At 44.8% G+C, this 18244-nt stretch overlaps 2 protein-coding genes across 3 annotated transcripts in view; one reads left to right on the plus strand and one right to left on the minus strand.

Annotated features, from left to right (window-relative positions):
* cdh23 (cadherin-related 23) overlaps nt 1-18244 on the minus strand; it is a 141826-nt gene that overhangs the window by 16611 nt on the left and 106971 nt on the right. The window contains exons 27-36 of one of the 2 annotated variants that reach the window (XM_041947075.1): nt 18170-18230; nt 17536-17684; nt 17086-17221; nt 16175-16563; nt 15689-15790; nt 15542-15544; nt 15241-15390; nt 14349-14477; nt 13880-14008; nt 13418-13645 (exon numbers count right to left, since the gene is read on the minus strand). In XM_041947075.1, the coding sequence (XP_041803009.1) occupies nt 13418-13645; nt 13880-14008; nt 14349-14477; nt 15241-15390; nt 15542-15544; nt 15689-15790; nt 16175-16563; nt 17086-17221; nt 17536-17684; nt 18170-18230 (1476 nt within the window). Of the gene's footprint in view, nt 1-13417; nt 13646-13879; nt 14009-14348; nt 14478-15240; nt 15391-15541; nt 15545-15688; nt 15791-16174; nt 16564-17085; nt 17222-17535; nt 17685-18165; nt 18231-18244 lie in introns of both variants that reach the window. The other variant, XM_041947076.1, reaches the window with a different exon arrangement.
* vsir (V-set immunoregulatory receptor) lies at nt 621-12467 on the plus strand. Its single transcript, XM_041947077.1, has 7 exons — nt 621-900; nt 6820-7233; nt 7555-7605; nt 7697-7807; nt 8089-8116; nt 8683-8858; nt 10539-12467. The coding sequence occupies exons 1-7, from the start codon at nt 813-815 to the stop codon at nt 10574-10576; spliced, it is 906 nt and encodes a 301-aa protein (XP_041803011.1). The 5' UTR covers nt 621-812; the 3' UTR covers nt 10577-12467.

Consider the following 18244-nt stretch of genomic DNA (forward strand, 5'->3'; position numbering starts at 1 on the left):
GTGTGTCAGAGAGCAAACGACAACAAATAATCAGATTTTAAGACACACACAAAAAAAGCTTGTCAAACATCACAGTGACTTTATTCAATATAAACCTTAACAGCTATGTTGAAAAGTTGTTGCCATGTTCACTTGGTGATACTCGTCAAATGTCACAGTGAAGTTCACAGGTTCTGGACCTTCTTAGAGCTACACAGCCTGTTGCTGTAATAATTAACAGGAAGCCTTTGTTATGAACTTTGTGGTGGGGGTTTGCAAGATAAGGGCATTTAGCAGACTGGTAATTTCCAGGCATTGTGGGAAATGTAGGATCCATAATGAGGACTAAAAGCAAGAATATCTCTAGCTCTGATCAATTTTGAGCATCCATTCTAAAATCATGGAGGTACGATTGCTGCAGCATCCCTTTAACATCTTGTGTCTGCTTCATAAGAATATATGAAGGCTAAATTTGATTAAAGTGAGGGAAAAACTTTATATTTTTCCTGTGTGCTCATGTGTACATGCTTTGGCTGATACTCCCATCACTGCTCCACTCATGGGGGTGGGGCACATAGAGAGAGACTGACAGCAGGGGGAGGAGCGTTTCACTTCAGAGTATCACGTTGCTTTTGCGCTACACGGTTCAGATCAACTTGGAGACAAAGTGACGAGGATCTGTCAACTACGACTGTGCTTCGGTGTGAAGTTGGGACAGTTTGTGCAGTTTCAAGGAGTGAAGGGGGAAACGAAAGTCTAGCAAAGGCTACTTGTAGAAGTAGTTGATGACAGTCTGAGTCAAACACTGTGCTGCAGTCACAATCCACACAGCCATGGAGGGGGGATTTCCCTGTCGGACATCACTCTGGGGACAGAAGCCTTTGCTGTGGTTTATCTCTGTCCTCTTTTCCACAGCTGGAGGTAAGCGACAAACAGCACCCTGACATCCATCCTCCTCAGAGCCGTGGTTTCACTGACTCGTCCAGCTGTCCGGGCGTGTGTCAACTTGTTGACAGTTTTCTTGTAGTGACAAACAAATTGACTGAGTGCACCGATGGGGCTCGATAGTTTGTGTTTCCACAGTTAGTTGGAGGTTTAGTTAAAGCGCTCAGTGAAGTGCCAGGCTCATCTGCTAGGCCTGATGCCAAGCTTATAGCCTCGGTTTGTTTTTTAAATGATATTCGGCAACATGTGCGTGTGCTCGGACGTAAACCTTCCATGCAGAGGCTGTGTGTGTGCGCGTTACTACTCAGAAACAGCTGCAGCTTTTGCTCGATTTCGTTGTGTTTTGCGGCGCACACGCACGCTGTCTGTGTAAATGCGGTTTTAAAGCCTCCCAGGCTCGGCTCGTTGCTGCTGCTGTTGTGACACAGAACATCTGGTGCGAGGCTGGCTTGAAGCCCCTCCCGGGCGATGCAGCGGAGTGGAAATCCACCTTAAACTAACTTTATAAATGCGCCCGACATTCCTGCGCCGTGCGCGCCCGTGCGTCATGAGTTTGGTGACCTGACTGAAACCAGTTGTTGATACATTTTCACATATAATCGAAATGCGGGATTTTTTTTTCTCTCTTCCAAGGACTTTGGAAGCATTGCTGGAAGTTTAGGTAACTGACGCTTGGAGGAGGCGGGAGAAGCAGCTGTTGCCTCCGGGGCGCAGGCTGCTTCACATCAAACGCCACTGACACCATGCAGAGGTTATCAGTTTTCGGCTTTAGGATTTGGTCTATTTAGATAAGCGCACACGATAAGTCCGTCAAAGGCAACGAGAGCTGTTTGCTGAACTTTTAGGCTGATCCACCAAAACCAAACACCTTTATATATCGTTCAGAACACGTTTAGATTTTAAACGTTTGAAGATAATATTAAAACTAACCTAAAGCACATTTTGCAGCCCATGTTTGTGTATTCTTTACTCAAGAGGCTCCAATGAAAGACCTGAATCTAACTTAAGCACTTGATGGTGCCCTCCTTTCAGCTCTGTTCTGCTTTGTTTGGAAGTTTCCTTCCTTTCAGCCTATGATGAAAACAGCTGTTTGTGCCACTGCCAGTAATGGCCTTCTCCTCCACAAAACATGACTCCAGATAAACAGAGCAATAATCGCCGCCTCTTTTCCTCTCCGCCTAGATAAGCATTTAGCTCGCCGTGCAGGACAATGGCACAGTCAAAAATGGTCAATAAACTCCACAGGATGTGAGCGCTCTCTCTATCTCTGTCTCAACTGCTTTCTCCTCCTGTTGTGACAAAGCTGGTGTCGTGCATTGATCCCCTGTCCCAGATGAATAAGTCATTATTAGGGTGCAGCGCTGAAAAAAAAAAACAAAAGTGGTTTCCTGTGTCGATCTCATGGATAAGAACAGGCCTGATGTGGGACTCGCAGTCAGCAGCGAGCGCTTTGACTTGCAGCAGTTGTGTGGGCACATGCGTGTGCATGAGTAATAAGAAGACAATGGAGGAGGGGGGAGCTCTCGTTCTTCTGTGATTTTTGTGGGTCTGCCAGGCATTTGTAGCCGAAATCTCTGTGTCTAATGCTTAATATGCAGCGAGTATGACATGTAAAAAAAAGCCCCAAACACCAGTGACCTTCATACTTCTAGTAAAGATGTGTCTCCCACAGTGGTGATTCCCTGAACAGCCCAAGGACACAGCATTGACCGTCACTGATAGAGCCTTGACACCGCTTCCAGTCACAGCAACAAAAAAAGCCTCCTAATGCATCGGCGGTTAAAGCTCAAAAATATTGAACTATAATAGAAACGGTGAAACAATTTAATGACATTATGAAAAGCACTTTGAAGTTGAAAGCAAAAAGGGCCCAATAAGAGAATAGGTTCAGGCAAACTAGTTGAGAATAATTAAGCCACTTTGGTAGAATTCTGTAATGACTGCACTGCTACTGTTTCGAAATGAGATTTCAGCTGCATCGCCGTCGCAGTTCCATGAAGAAATGATGTTGAAATGATGTTGTAAACATGTTTCCGAAACTCTCATTACACAACCCTCTAGTAACGCAGCTGAATGTGTGAAGTAAATTTAGAAGAAGCCCAATATTTGAGCAGTACTTGCACAAACAAGTTTATCACAAACTCGTCATGGACCTGAACATGATGACCTGCATCACTGACCCATAACCACTTCCTTTTACTGCCGTCACATTTGAACACTTCCTGTTTCTGAAAAGACACTTAATGCATTTGTTTGGTATGCTTGAAGCTTCAGCTGAAACTTTTGTGTGTGTGTGTGGCTAGGACAACTTGCGACCCCCCCGCTGGTTTCATTAACACCCTGTAATGGGTTGGACAATCATTACTACATTACCATTACTGTAGGTGTGAGAAAAGCCGGCGTTTGAGGTGTGTGTGTTGGGGGCAGGGAGGCAGCCGTCGCACACACAAAGACAGACCACAAAGACAGACAACTCATGCCAGTGAAAGGATACCAGATTTACCAGTAGGGTATGTTCAGAAACCTGTGTTGTATTTGCAACTGCTTAATGCAGAAGTCATTCAAATAGTTAAACTTGGGGTAATTTAAGCAGATATAAAGACATGTTTAATTAATTCACACGGGCAATGCTACATGTCTGAATGTAAGCAAGCCATCAGAGGCAACATGTCCTAAACAGGTGGCATTCAGGCTTAAAACAAAGGACGGCCTGTTTCTGGGCCCTGAGGGGCTATCAGGATCCTGAGAACAGAGATCAGAGGGGGAAACTTAGATCTATAACGGAGCCAAAACACAGATGTCTGATGGATACAAGTGACAGAAATCCTGTTTGTACCAGACACGGCAAAGCTTGCCGCCTGTATTTACCTGGTTGCAACCACATCAAGACAGCTGGAATGGAGCTGACGCTGTGGTAACACCCCCCAGATGGCATCCAATATGCTTTCAGAAATCCAATTCATTGTCTCTAAAACTATTTTCAAAAGGTCTGGTCTTGTCAGTAAGCCATACCTGAAATATAGCTGATGTGTGTGTGATAGTGTGTCCGAGCTGGCAACCTATTGTTAATCATGCTTTGGCTTGATTAACGTTAAGACAGACGGAAATCCGTCTCTGCTAGTGTAACTGGGGTCACAGTTGTCAAAAAGAAGGGCAGGGAGGAAGAAGGGCGGGTGTGAAACAGGAGAGGAGAAGGGCTTTCCCTCCCATTGTCCCATCACGCAGGCAGGAACAGCCGTGGGGGCAACAGTTTCACTTTAATCACCCTCCCTGCTCTTCCTATTGCTTTTCCTTGCACACAATGGCTTGTGCACAGTTCTGCACACACGCAGGAACATGGCACGGACCTCACACTCTGTGACAATTGCACAGGAAGGGCACATACTGAATATACAAACATGCACTGCTAATCAAAAAGCAAAGGTCGTCAGCTGGTCAGCTACTGTATTTCCACTCCAGCAGAGTACAAAAAACAACCACTTAAAAAACCGGGATTGAGACAAATCATACACTTCCTCATTTATGCTCTGGCTGACCCAAAAGGCTCTCGCCTGCTGCATCTGCTGCCCCCTCAGGAAAGTGGTGGTAGTGCATAGATCACGTTTCAATCCATACTGAATCACAAAGCTGCTGCTCCACTGCTCGCTATGGGTTGAAACTTTTGAGCATGCTGGAGTCCAATCTGTGATGGAACAGCATGTGTTTTGTCTTTGACAGCAGATGAAGTTAAGCCTGCAGTGACATCATTACTGATTGGGGTGTGGGCAGAGGAGCAACCCGCTTGAAATTTTCAGGCCATGAAGAGCGGCAGCTGTTGCCCTTCAAATTCAGTTTGAAGTATGAGGGAGTCAGACAGGAGGAGGAGTGGGAGGAGTGTTCATGTGCCTGAACAACTCAGGAAGGAAGTCCACTCCTCAGATCCTGGCACTGACCAGTCCGGTGTGTGTGTGTATGTTTGTATGTGTTTGGAAGGTAACTGGTAATCTCTGATCCAGTGGTGCCACTGCAAAAATACACACTTGGCTGCACACTTCTCTTTCACTGCAGTCCACCCCCACACATGAGTGTAAATCGCATGCACTCACACGCAGCCTTCCTGTCTCCTCTGCAGTGCTAAGCATTCAGGGATGCTTAACCACACCGCAGTCTGTCACAGACAAAGGAGGGTAATGATCTATTTAAGCAGAGAAAGCCAGAGAGTGACAGAGTTGTTCTGTTGTTTTAAATGCTGGATATATGGGAGTCAGTCATTATGTGTGCTGAGGCTGCACTGTGGATGTGTAGTGTGGGCACACAGCAGGGTTGCCCAAAGTGGGGCCCGTGGGCTAAAGTTGGCCCGCCAGATGTTTCTAGGGAAAAGAATAGATGAATTTAAAAAATGTAAATATAAATTGCTGTTTATGCTGTGAGTGTGTGACACTTTATTTAGGTAGTCGGTCAATTAAGGGAGCCTGGGATCCTAGAGCCATTATGCATCTTAACAATGCAATACAGTAGGTGTTTGCTTTTGGCCCGTGGCCCACCATTAAGTTTCAGCTTTGGCCCATCAAGGAAAAAGGTTTCGACTGAGGATGTGTTCGTTTTATTGCGCTATTGCAATGAAGAAAGTCATTCAGGGAAAACCTTAAAGAGTTTGCCTTTTTGTGCAGAACAGGATGTGGTTGAAAGTTGTATGTGGCAGGGAGAAGCGCACATGCTACAGTATATGTAAGGAAGCGTCTCACAGCTGTCTGTTTGCCTTCCTGAATGTACTTTAAAGCAAGTCCTGAGTCTTTCGAGAAAAAAAAAGGCTATTTCACTGCAATCCCTGCGTAATGTTGCTACATAGCAATGGTCAGCGTACAATGCAGAAACTGACAGCAACAGAACATCAGTGAGATTTCTACACTTTTCCTAGTTTGATGCGGAAAGAGAGACCACACAAGATCTTGTGTATATGTATCTCTCTCTCTGTAGTTGTCTGAGAGGAACAGGCAACGCAGCTCCCACCGGAGGTTAGTATTATGTGCTATAGCCAGCAGACTCTTGAACCACAGAAAAGATATATAGAACAGGAAACAAACTGTGCTAACCCAAAATGCACAAAAACCAGGAAGCATGTTGTGTGCAGAAATAGGGCCTGGGAATGACTTAAATCCACGCAGAGATTGGTGGTTTCTATAAATAGTTTTTGCACTGTGGTAATCTGTGTCAGGACTGGTGGTACCAGGCAGGAACTTCATCCCACTCAACTTTAGCTAGGAAATAATTTGAACAGAACTGTGATTTACCAAGCAATTTCCTGTTTGAATATATTATCTTAGAACATCAGGGCTAAACCTTTACAAAACTTTACTCTCCTATATTCCAGAAAGCATGAATTTTGCTGGGAACATCATGATGTACCTGCATTAGCATAAATGATCTGTGTTACTATTTGAATGTTGAAACTGGCTTTCATGGTTTACTCTTTTGGCCTTGTTTTGTTCTGGTTATATGTAATGTTTCCTCCAGCTTCTGAATATGAATCTCTTGGATGTATCTTGGAAAAACTAGCTGTCAGTGCCGTCAAAGTAAACTTATGACAAACATGTGATTTTTGGGCGGTTTTTACTAAATATACTCGTCTTTCCTCTGGTTTTTCTTCGTCATCTGTATATACTGTATAGGGGATTTGTGTTCCCTGGGTAAAGCTTCTCAGGCACTTCCTGTAAATTCTACCACACACAAATCCTAGATCCAGACTTTAACCCAAATTTTATCATGTCTAACCTAAAGCTTTTGATTGTTTGCTGTATTTCATAGCCAAGGAGGATGAAAGACCTTAATAAATATGTTGGATCTGCCAAAGTTGATAAAAACATTTCTATAAGTTACCTACATTCTTCCATTCTTGTCTTTTCTCTCCAACTAAAGGTGAGATGTCCCACGCCCACTCCACACTGAGCGTTTCAGCCCCCCACCTGTACTACACCTGTCCAGAGGGTGCAACTGTCAAACTGGTGTGTAGCCAGAGAGGTGCTGCCCTGCACCCCGCTGATGTCTTGAAGCACAGCTGGCTTTTCACACCCCACAGTGACCAGCACTGCACGGGACGGATGGGACCGCGCCACATTACCTTCAGCAATAGTCATTCCCATGGCAACCACAGCCTGCCGCCAGGGTTGCAGTTTGGATCTGCAGAGCTGAATTTCTGGGTGGTTCTGCAGAACGTGACTCATGCTGATCAGGGTCGCTACTGCTGCATGCTCCTAGACTTCCAGGTGGAACATAAGCACAGTTCCCTCGTGCAGAGACCCCACAGCCACATTGTTCTCCAGGTTACACCAAGTAAGGACATCAAATGCATGGGTGTGAATGTGTCGTAAGATGGCATGAGGTAAACTGGCAGGGGAAGAAGTTAGCTTAGATCAACCATAGAGTCTTTTGCAAAGCTATTAACTAGAACAAGGATCTTATATTAGTTTACCAGATTGTACATAACGTGGTTTATGAGTGCAAATTGTGGCCTATGAATTGGTGCATAAATGAAAAAAGATGCTCAAAAGATGCTGAGAGAAAGGCAGCTGTTATATTTAATGGCCACAAGCCCAAACCACTGCTGCACTGTGATATACTCTACATGAGAAACAATGTTTTCTCTCTTTCTAGGGAGAAATGGATCTCAAGATTGCACCGTCTGGGATCCCGCGCCACCTGAAGGTATTTCACCTTATTCAAGCCTTCATAGCCAATGGATGACAGGCCAGTTATTCCGTTTATTTAACCCACTCTCTCTCTGTCGCTCCCCCAGGCTCTGTGCCAGTGGCCTTGGCTGTAGCAGCCTGCATCCTGGCTCTCCTTTCCCTGCCTCTCATTCTGGTGCTTGTGTACAAACAGAGGCAGAACGTCCAGTCGAGCAGACGTATGTATTACTGACACTGCATGAAACAAGCATACTGTCCCTCTCTCTCCCTCACACACACACACACACGCACACTCACACACTCATTTCCATGTCCGTGCTATAAGCATAAATCTCTCACACTGGGTTCCCCATAGTGTTTTATCCGAATCATATTTCCTGTCAGTGAGGTGGATTAACTGTATTTCACACAGTAGGAAGCACATTCACACTTTATCTGTAGTGTTCCGCTCTGTTTCAGTTCACTCACAATGGCCCATTTCCCGTTTCCTCTCTCCCAGGTGCACAAGAGCTGGTGAGAATGGACAGGTAAGCTTTCCCACAGTGCGTCAGGCAGCTGGTTACATACACCAGCTTCAAAACACAGCTGCTCTCCATAATAATAACCCTGCGTACATAGATATTCGACTGTGTATTTTCGTCCTTTTGTTTGGTAAAGATCTACGAAGCTTTAAAGCATTAATACAGCTTTACTTCATTCATTTGGAGACATAAACTTAAGTACTGTACAACAAAAAGGACACTCATTACTTGCCTTTACACTGTATGCTATGTTGTGTCCCATATAGAAAATCTATTACATTATTTTGTGGTGCAAAGGGAGTTTATGGGCTGCACCGCCATTAATTCATGCAGATGCAGAACACAGCCTACTGTAGTAGAAATAGTATTTCATGTTCATTAAAGTAATGAAGCCATGGTTACTACTAGAATACAAAAGAGACAGACATGAAGCTTCTAAAAGTGCAACAGATGAGTGTTGAAATGGGTTATTGGGTCACATAGGCAGCATCTTACTCATCTGGCTTCTTCTCTTTCTTTGGTATGTGTGCATCTATTTGTATCTGCGTGTGTGTGTGTGTGTGTGTGTACAGTGAGGCTCTCGGCCATGAGAACCCCGTGTTTCTTGGGGGATCACCACAGGTTAAGACCCGCACCGTGTCTCAGATCATGACCAGGCAATCCTCGGAAACAGGGCGCCACCTGTTGTCTGAGCCAGGAACGCCCCTCTCTCCTCCTGCTCATGGGGAGGTATTCTTCCCAATTGAAGGTAAACCACACAGTCCATCCTGACTACACAACAGCAACACATACTGAGACCACACAGTATTCGACCAAGACAGACAAACTGTACAAGGGACAATACAAGGGACGTACAGTTCAGTAGGATAGGACACAATGTCATCTACCGACTAAAGATACTTATTAAACAAGGTGAAAACACTAAATCGCTCAGCACAGGTTGGTGCACTCAATTATCTGACCCATTCTTCTTCTATTCTTATTAACTACATTCTGAATGCATACACCTGACCCCCTTCTGATTAATCTTTGATAATCACATTACGTTTTATAATACTTAAGGATTGGCATGTAACAGTATTGCACAAGTGCACAATTCTGGGAATGCCTATTTCTTAACGTAGAGTCGGTGTGTTAAAAGACTGATGCAATCAAAGAACAACCGTGGCTTTTTTTTTTTTTTTTTTACTTCTGCTGAAACATCCTGCATGTGGTGGAAGTGTTGGCGGAAAGATGCTCACATTCTTGTGCAAAACTGCACGCTCACACTCAGAACAGCTGGGCCCGATGTGAAAAAAAAAAAGGTCGGCGTAGGGAGTTTAATTTCTCTCCCCCGCACAACCAAAACCAGCTCCTTATGCTGTCATCATCTGAATTCTTCTCTTGCCTCGCTCGCAAGTCGTTCTCCACCCATCAGCGCTCTCATTTAACACTAATGGCCCCTTCAACCGTTCTCTCCGACTCAACTTGAAATAATACTGAAACATTAGTTACGGTGAAGGGGTTCAATCCTGAGTGTTTTTCTACCGATTCCCGGGGCACCTGCGCAGACATTCCAAGCATACTGAGGTGGATTGCCCCGTTTCCTGGCAGCACGGTCTGCGATGGTACAGGGGTCAGGACAGAACCAGCCCAGACTGAATTTCACTTCTAAGACCTTGAACAATTCAGTGTGAAAACGTGGACAAGCACAAACTAGAGGTAAAACTGGGCCACCGCCTCCGAGTGAGTCCTAGTTGAGATGCTGAAGTTATGCCCGATGTGCTCAAATAGAATTCTGGTAGGGAAAATGTCTGCTTACAGTAAGTGACAGATGGACACTTCCACTGCTTGATTGCATCTCAGATTATTGCTACGTTCCTGAGAGAGCAAGACACAAATATTGATAAAATTATATCGTGCACATTTTTCAGGGTGGATTTTCCCTGCCAGAGCACATTTCCTTCAGTGCCCTCCAGACGCTATGCAGAAAACGCAGCCTCGTTTCGGTGCTGCATGGATAAAAGCCACACTTCAGCTTTCTTCTTCATCTTTTTTGGCCCGCTGACCTTCAGCTGAGCGGAATTTAACTAGCACCAGTTCCCTCTTATCTTCCACATGTCGCAACTCTGACTTAAGGCCTCTTTGTTCCCCTTTGTAATGTGTTTCCAGCTAAACACATCTTGTTCTGAGAAATCAGTCTCTCTGCGTGCTCGTGCGGCTCTGTGGAGTAGGAGGTTTGGAAAAAGAAATGCTCTCGTGTGTCTTTTGATAAGATCTGTCCATGTTTCGGGCAGGAAGTGCAATTTTAAAAGTGCCACCTCCCTCATATCAAAATTTCCACATGTCAGCACACAGACATGAAATGTGCATTTGCGCAGGCGGATACATGTTGATTACCTGCTCTCATTTTTATGCTCGCACTGACCTGCTCTGTTCTCTATTCCAGACAGCATCCTTGAGTCTCCAGAGTTCCTGCAGGTTTAAAGGGGGTTGAAACCTCATTCATTGCTCTAACTGCTCATCTGGAGACAGTCCTGCAACTCTCTTCCTCTTCTGTCTGCCTACAGAGCGATGTTGCCCTTACAAGCTGTCTCACAATAACCTCTGCTGGGACTGTCGTCTGTACATTGTCTGGACCGCAGGAGGGAACAGACTTTTTTATTTTGTCAAAAACTATTTCCACCTGCATCAACAGCTGGAGGCCAAAAGCAAACTTATGCTTGTGAGCACTTGTGTTTGGGGGGGGTGGGTATGTGTGGGACCTTCCAGTGGTTCGTGGACCAACAGGTGCTTGATGCTTGAAGTAAGTGTTGAGGGCGGGGGTCCTGCCATGTAGAGGGGTAAAAACAGTTTCTGTGGCCTCGCAGGCTGCTTTCACACCTAGCACGTGTGCGGCAGTTCAAACAAACAGAATCAGGAAGTGAAAAGGGGTTTAAACCTCGGTGTGTGTTGCTTGCATCCTATTCTGTATAAGTTGGCAGTTCAAAGTGTAGCAGCCACGCTGACAACAACAAGTCCCAATACAAGACCCCTTGTTTGTGTTCAGTTTCCTGCCATTGTGTTAGTATTTATGACAGAAGTGATACATATTACTGGAGTAAACTGGGTTGTGGTTTTTCCTTCTTCATGTAGCGCTGACGAAGCATGAGAATAACCAACACTGTCCAGTGAACTAGTTATCTGTCAGTCCATGTGACACCACGTTCTCATCTAACTTCACTTAGAATTGGTGTAAAGGTGGTGGGAACTCAGAATGGACTGGAACTAAAAGACAACAAACAGAGACTCGTTATTTTTTAACCGAACCACAGGTGTGAAGGCGCCCTAAGGCTCTCTCTCATCCCTGTCATTGTAATAAAGTGCTCAAATAGCTTCATACCAAAGAGGCTCAACCATCAACGACGTCCCAACATTCTTGTACAAGTGGACAGTAATTTGTTTTTAATGACATTACACTGTGTTTCCACTTGGCCTTCATTTCTCTTCTCGCTTTCCTACCTCAGTTACTGTCAGCTCTGTTGCTCTGTGATTCGCTCCTCCCCACTGTTCTCTCAGATAGCAGCACTTCACAGTGGCCTTACATTTATGCAGGAAGTGCTGAAAAGCACAGTAAGTATTTAGAAAAAACTTCTTTTTGGTGATAGTTGTTGCCATTCATGCTCACATACACTTTAATAATTCAGAATAAAATGTTTTATTGATTGTAGCCTGATTCTTAATTGAAAAAAAATCACCATAACTGCCAGCAGTTCGCTGCCATCTCAATGTTGTTTGTGTTCATTTTTTTTTTATGTGTCTTGATGGAACTGTTGGGATTTGTATATTAAAGTTCATTTGTATTTTTGTGCGTGCAATGGGAAGTTAATACGTAAATACTGTTAAGCACGGGTGTGGAGGCATGGCATTGAAATGTTAACCAAATCATATCAAGGTAGAAGAAGTGATGCAATGATATTGTTACATAGTCTGTGTTTGAGTGTGATTGTGAGAAACCGCGGGTGGTTCTTTCATATCGAGGTGAAGTGTGTGCAGCAGGTGCTCAGCGGAAATGATCTTCAAATGATGTGTAGCAGGTGTGTAGGACAGGGTATTATGTACAGCAGGTATGTTGTTATTTTTAAAGATTTAAATAGTTTGATAAGTAGTCAAACCGAAACCACATGATTGAGTATTTGTGTTTTGTGTGTTTGTGTGTTTGTGTTTGTTTGTTTGTGTGTGTGTGTGTGTGTGTGTGTGTGTGTGTGTGTGTGTGGTTATAGTTTCAAGTTTGTGGTCTGGCGCCAGTGTTTGTGCACTTGCATATAAGTTTGTATCTGTTTGTGTTTTGTGTTTTGTACTGTACAAAGCTTGTATTAAACAGACACAGAGCAATGCTGCGGAAGTGTGTTTGTTCTGTATATTACATTTAAATCGTCCTGGTTGTAGCTTGTGTAATAAAGTGGAGCTCTTAAACCTTAAAGCCAGTGTGTCTAGTCTTTGAAATCATTGTTCCTTTGAACTGGCGGGTCTCCAAAACTATCACGACACAAGGACGTGCTGCACTTGCTGCCTAGGGAGCCATTACAGACGGAACAAGGTTGTTCCACTTGTGTGCCTCTAAGATGGTGCACACCAGAGGGAGCCTGGCATTGAGGAGAGAAAATGATAAAACAATATTAGTATCTTGTTTTATGAGAAGAGACAGAGAACTAGGTGGGAGGAGGGGATGCCTGTTGCTGGCCATTTCCTCTCTCCAGTGCTCTTTTCTGCAGTCTCACATTAGTATTTTACATCTTGTATTAGCAGGTGCGGTGTTGTAGGTCTGTACTGCCTGCATTTTGCTGTGTGGCCTCGACAGGCAAAGTTAAAAATCACGTGCACATACTGTATGTCTCATTCTGTCTGCACATAAAGGCATTTTAAAAAGCCTTTTATATGTTACAAACATTTCCAAACAGGAAAGCAACAACACTCCACTTCCTCTTTTTTAAAATTCAAGTTGTGGTTTCCTGTTTACAGAGCTGTTTCCTGTAGCGTCACAGCTGATCAACTCATATACAACATCGACCAGCCACTGTACTTAATTCACTGTGCAAGCGACGTGAACACATTGCGTATTATGTTTGATATCTGATTTGTAGCTCGGCCTCAGGCAGGTGGAAAGAGGCAGAACAGGTGCCAAGAAAACCCAGACTTTCAGGTATTATTGTATGTTTCTGACCAAAAGAGGGCTCCAGAGTAAGTAGGGATGCCGAATCCCCCAAATGAAATCAGTTTTTTATCTGACATGTTGAGATATATTTTGAAGTGTTCCACTTGTTGCAGTTGATGTTCCTTGTATCTTACCGACAGCGGTGGCGTGCCGTCATCCTCCACGGTGACAGTGAGCCGGTACTCTTGCTGACGCTCTCGGTCGGGAGGGGCCGGCCGTGTCACCATCTCTCCGGTCACGCGGTCCATGCGGAAGGTCAGGTCCTGGTTTCCGGCAGTGATGTAGTAAAACAGCATGGCGTTGGGACCGATGTCTCGGTCGGTAGCCATCACACGGAGGACTGATGTACCACCTCCAACATTCTACAATTTGCATGATAAAATAAGCTTCATTATTGATTGGTAACAGCAAAATAATCACAAAAATGTGAGCAAATATCTAAAAATGATTGTTGTGCAACCAGAAAATCATCACTTATGCTTATGACCATGTTCAGTTCAAGAATAAGATACACACACAACTACAGAAATGTGCAAAGCCAAAGGCAGAAATAAAATGACCATCATGCTGCATGTGGTGAGCGAGGGCCTCCCTACCTCGCTTATGCTGACGTTGTAGCCCCTCTGGCTTTCAATAACAGGTGCATTGTCATTGACGTCCAGGATGTTGATGGTGAGGGAGTGGTCTGTGTGTCTGGGAGGTGAGCCGTTGTCGACGGCACGCACCTGTGACAACATACACATGAAGTGGGTACTAGCATGTAAGTCTGTCTGTACACTCGGACACACAGGGAACAAAGAGATTAAATGTACTTCTGTCTTTTGTAAGGAGGCACGATGCAGTGTGCTTTCTTTTATGTAAAAACACTGAATGAATTATATTTTCATAATACGGATCAGTTCAAAACCTACAAAAATGGCCACACATGATTTGTATCGTCCAATGCTGCAATCTGTGCTGAGGTTAGAAATCGAGTCAGGGTTGCTGTAGCGTAAAAGAAGTGTCATATGGCCATATAGATATATGGTGAAAGAATTCATAACTACATGTGGATTGCTGCCTGACCTTCAGTAAGTAGCGGTCTACTGACTCTCTGTCCAGGGGAGCATTGACATAAACCTCCCCATAGGTGTGGTTCACTGTCTTGATCTTGAACACATCCTCCATGTTCCCTGCCACCAGAGTGAAATTGACCTGAGAGAGAGAAATGAGTCAGAATGAGACAAGGAGAAAGGGTGAGATAGAGACAGACAGTGAAAGAGTGGAAATATCACAATATAACAACAGCTCAGGTGCAGTCAGAAACTTTAATCACAAAGTTAACCATGACGTATAAATAGTTTAATAGTTGTACTTGGCTGTGCAGGCTCTAAATCTTGAATAAATCACAGCATATGCTAAAGAATCAATGGCACAGCCAAGACCCCTGCAGAGTTACAGGCCCGAGCATGAACAAACAGACAAGAAACGGCACTAAATTTATGATTAAAAAAGAAAATGAAATCATAACTGTGAGGCAGGAGGGGGATGGGCAGGCGGGGAGACTAATTAGCACAAACAGAGTGAAAGAAACTGTTCACAACAATGTGCAGCAGTCTGCAGCGTGTGTGGTAGGTAGTAGTGAGCAGAAAAATGCATTGCTTGCAATTTCCGTGTCCCACTGTGCTGAGATGTCAAAATCAGAGCGAGCTGACGTGAAATGAGGCACGCCTCACTGGACTGGTAACACTGTAATCTGCTGAAGTGATCATTTAGAGTGCTCACGTCATATGAAAAGGCACACAGACCAAAGTGAGTCAGGCTTGTAAATGTCACGCTCACTGTTCTGATGCCCGGTGAGACAGTGGTGATACTGCTGGTTGATGTTTAAATGCCACACATGCGATCTTTAAACCTCAGTCTGAGATTATGTTTTTTTTGTAATCTGAGAGAGTCCACCTTCTCTCTTTATCCTCACCAGTCCGTTCAGTCCAGCATCTTTGTCCCTTCCCAGCACCATGGCCACTTTTTTCCCCATGGGTGTGTTTTCTGCGATGTCCACTGAAGTATCAGACGTGATGTCAAACTCTGGACTGTTGTCGTTTTCGTCCAGAATGGTGATCGAAACCTGCCAAGAGATATGATCAAGTTTAATCTGGCAACAAATAACTTGTCGCATTGGTGTAACACTCACCTTTGAGATGAATCAAATACACCTAAAAACACTGAGATACTGCAGGTGACCTCACGCTGTCTTTAAAAGGAGCAGCAAGTCTTACCTTCTGCACTTCCCATGAGAGATGCAATGAATAAAAGAGGAATGCCATTAAGTTTTCAACAACAGAACAGACACGACACACACTGTGATAAAAAGGATGTTGGACCCAATAGATAGATACGTGAACACAATTCAGAGTGAAGCATACCACAGTGGAGTCCTTTTTAGGTCCTCCATCATCAGCCACAACAGTCAAGGTGTACATGTCCCCCCTCTCTCTGTCCAGCAGGCCCGTCACTGTGATGCGGCCCTAAAACACCACACATCAGCATGAATCTCCACCTCCATGAAGATCCCATGCATGATAGAAATCTCCGTAATGTGACATACAGGAAGCGAGGAGAGAGGTAGAGAAAGACTGACGTATCATAAAAATCAAGAAAAAAAAATCCCCACTTTTGGTCTATCAAATGACTTCAAAGCAGAAGAGCTGTTTGATCATCTTACAGTCATGCAGCAAACGAGAGTGCTGGCTCAAATCACAGAGGAAGAGGTGTTATTGAATCACGCTGCGGTTAATGGATGGGACATATTTGACAGAAGGTGGGTGTAGTCTTTGAAGTGTACAGAAAACGAGGCATGCACGTTGCGCTCATATCGCCGGTGACCTTTCCTCCACTGCTCCCCAGCTCACCGTGACGCTGTCAATCTTGAAGAGGGCCAGCGCGGCAGGCGACGTGTCAGGGTCGAAGCGGTAAGTCAGCTGGTTCAAGTTGTCGGCCGACTGGGCCTGCACCTGGACCACCTCCGTCCCCGTGGCGATGTTCTCACGTAGCGAAGCCTCGTAACTGGCGGAGAAGAAGGCCACGGCCTCATCCAGCTCGTTAAGTAATGTGACGTAGACGGTGCAGAAGCCTCGGTGGAACGGCGGGGCCTGGTCAGTGGCCGAGATGTTCATCAGATAGGTGGTCTTGGTCTCATAGTCCAGGTAGTCCACAGTGGTTACCAGGCCAGTGCTCACATCCACCTCAAACTTGCGGTCTGAGCCGGACACAAGGGCGTAAGCAACGGCTCCACCATCACCTGAGCGGGGAGGAGGGGGAACATTTATAATAACAACTTCAAAAGGTGCATTTTTAAACTGCTATTAATTAATAGTTACTTGGATAATTAGCTTGAAAAGCTTCCTCCAGTCTCTCTTTTATTTCACACTGTCGTCAACACAACGTGCTGTTGGCGATGTTGTGTTTATTTCAGCTTCAGGCCTGCTGTAATGTTTTGGAAAATGTATGTCACAGTGGCTTGAGGTGTCCAAGAGACACTTTACAGCATGGGAAGTGAATAGAGGAAGTCTGTACTGTGGAGCAGAAGTAGAGATTTAAATGCCAGTTACAGTACATTTTTTGTGAGTGTGTCATAACACAGTAATAAAATGTTGGTGAAGTAATTTGATATTCTCTGGAGTGGCATCCACTAGTGCAAACAACTGACCCACACCAGATGTGCAAAGTCAGCTAAATGCCTCTTTCTGTTTTGGATACGGCGGATAAAAACCTGCCACTGAAGGGTCGACAGCAAGAACTGCCATCAAACGGCTGGACTCACCAGAGTCGGGGTCTGTGGCACGCACCACGATCACCGACGTGCCGATGCCGGCGGTCTCCCTAAGGCCCAGACGGTTGTATTGTTGCTGGGTAAACACCGGCACCTCGTCATTGGCATCATCCACATATATGATCACCTGCAGGGGAAGGTGTTCCTGTATCAACTATACATATTATGTTTGAGGAAAACTGTCTTTGGCAAAGGCTCTTGGTTATTTTATCTTGGAAATGAGATCACAGAGTCCACATTTCTAGACAAAATATATTACTGGTTGATGAGACTGTCCATTTTTGCGTGGATAAATGTATAAATCTTCAGGCTCTATAATAAAAAGAACAGACTACTTTCACGTATGGTAAGCTACATATGGTAGTATAAAGCACTGGGATGAAACTTGCACATGTCACAGCATCTTCCCCATCCCTCTCCAGCTACCCTCCTCTCCCTCACCCTCACAGAGCTCCTCATGCTGCCCTCGTCACTGTTGTAGGCCTCCACCTCCAACACATGGGAGCTGCTGGTTTCTCTGTCCAGAGCCCTGAGGCCTCTCGTCAGCAGCCCGCTCTGCCTGTCTATGCTGAACAGATTGTTGCTGTTCCCTGCATGCATGCATTCACAGCCACACACACACACAGAGAGTAAGAGAGTGAGAGGGGAAAGTGAGACAGTCAGAAATTCACTTTTTAGCAAAACATCTAGTCTCTGCGTCTAGATAATTTCAGCTGCTTGCAGTGCATGTTAACATTTAAAGAACCTGTCATTACTGGTATTTTCACTGTGGTAAGAGCTGCCGCACACACACTGACTGCTTCTACACAAGAAAGCTGCACTGGAAACATCGCTGGAATATCATACCAGCCCATTGGCAAAATTTTAACACAAAAGCTTGAATCGCTACAACTATGGAGACTCTTTCTTGGGGATCTTGCTTTCGTCACCCATTCCGGAACGACTGGATTAACCACATTTAATGGGTCAATTTAGTGCATCTTGAGGGCCTGTTCTTTTAGTGAGTTTGTTTCTGAGCAAGGACACCATGTGTAAGGACCATCTGGGAGGAAAATTAGAGCACAGCAGCACCCACCAGTGAGGATCCTGTACAGAACTCGGCCATTCTCCCCCTGGTCTGCGTCTGTAGCTTGAACCTGTACAGACAAAC

Source organism: Chelmon rostratus, chromosome 11 (assembly GCF_017976325.1).
Source record: "Chelmon rostratus isolate fCheRos1 chromosome 11, fCheRos1.pri, whole genome shotgun sequence".
In the NCBI taxonomy this organism is placed as follows: Eukaryota; Metazoa; Chordata; class Actinopteri; order Chaetodontiformes; family Chaetodontidae; genus Chelmon; species Chelmon rostratus.

Excerpts from the sequence above, each read along its gene's own strand:
- vsir (XM_041947077.1), top strand. The coding sequence starts at position 813 with ATGGAGGGGGGATTTCCCTGTCGGACATCACTCTGGGGACAGAAGCCT. Across the intron at positions 7,606-7,696 it reads GGATCCCGCGCCACCTGAAG|GCTCTGTGCCAGTGGCCTTG; the intron begins GTATTTCACCTT and ends TCGCTCCCCCAG. Across the intron at positions 8,859-10,538 it reads GGTATTCTTCCCAATTGAAG|ACAGCATCCTTGAGTCTCCA; the intron begins GTAAACCACACA and ends TCTCTATTCCAG.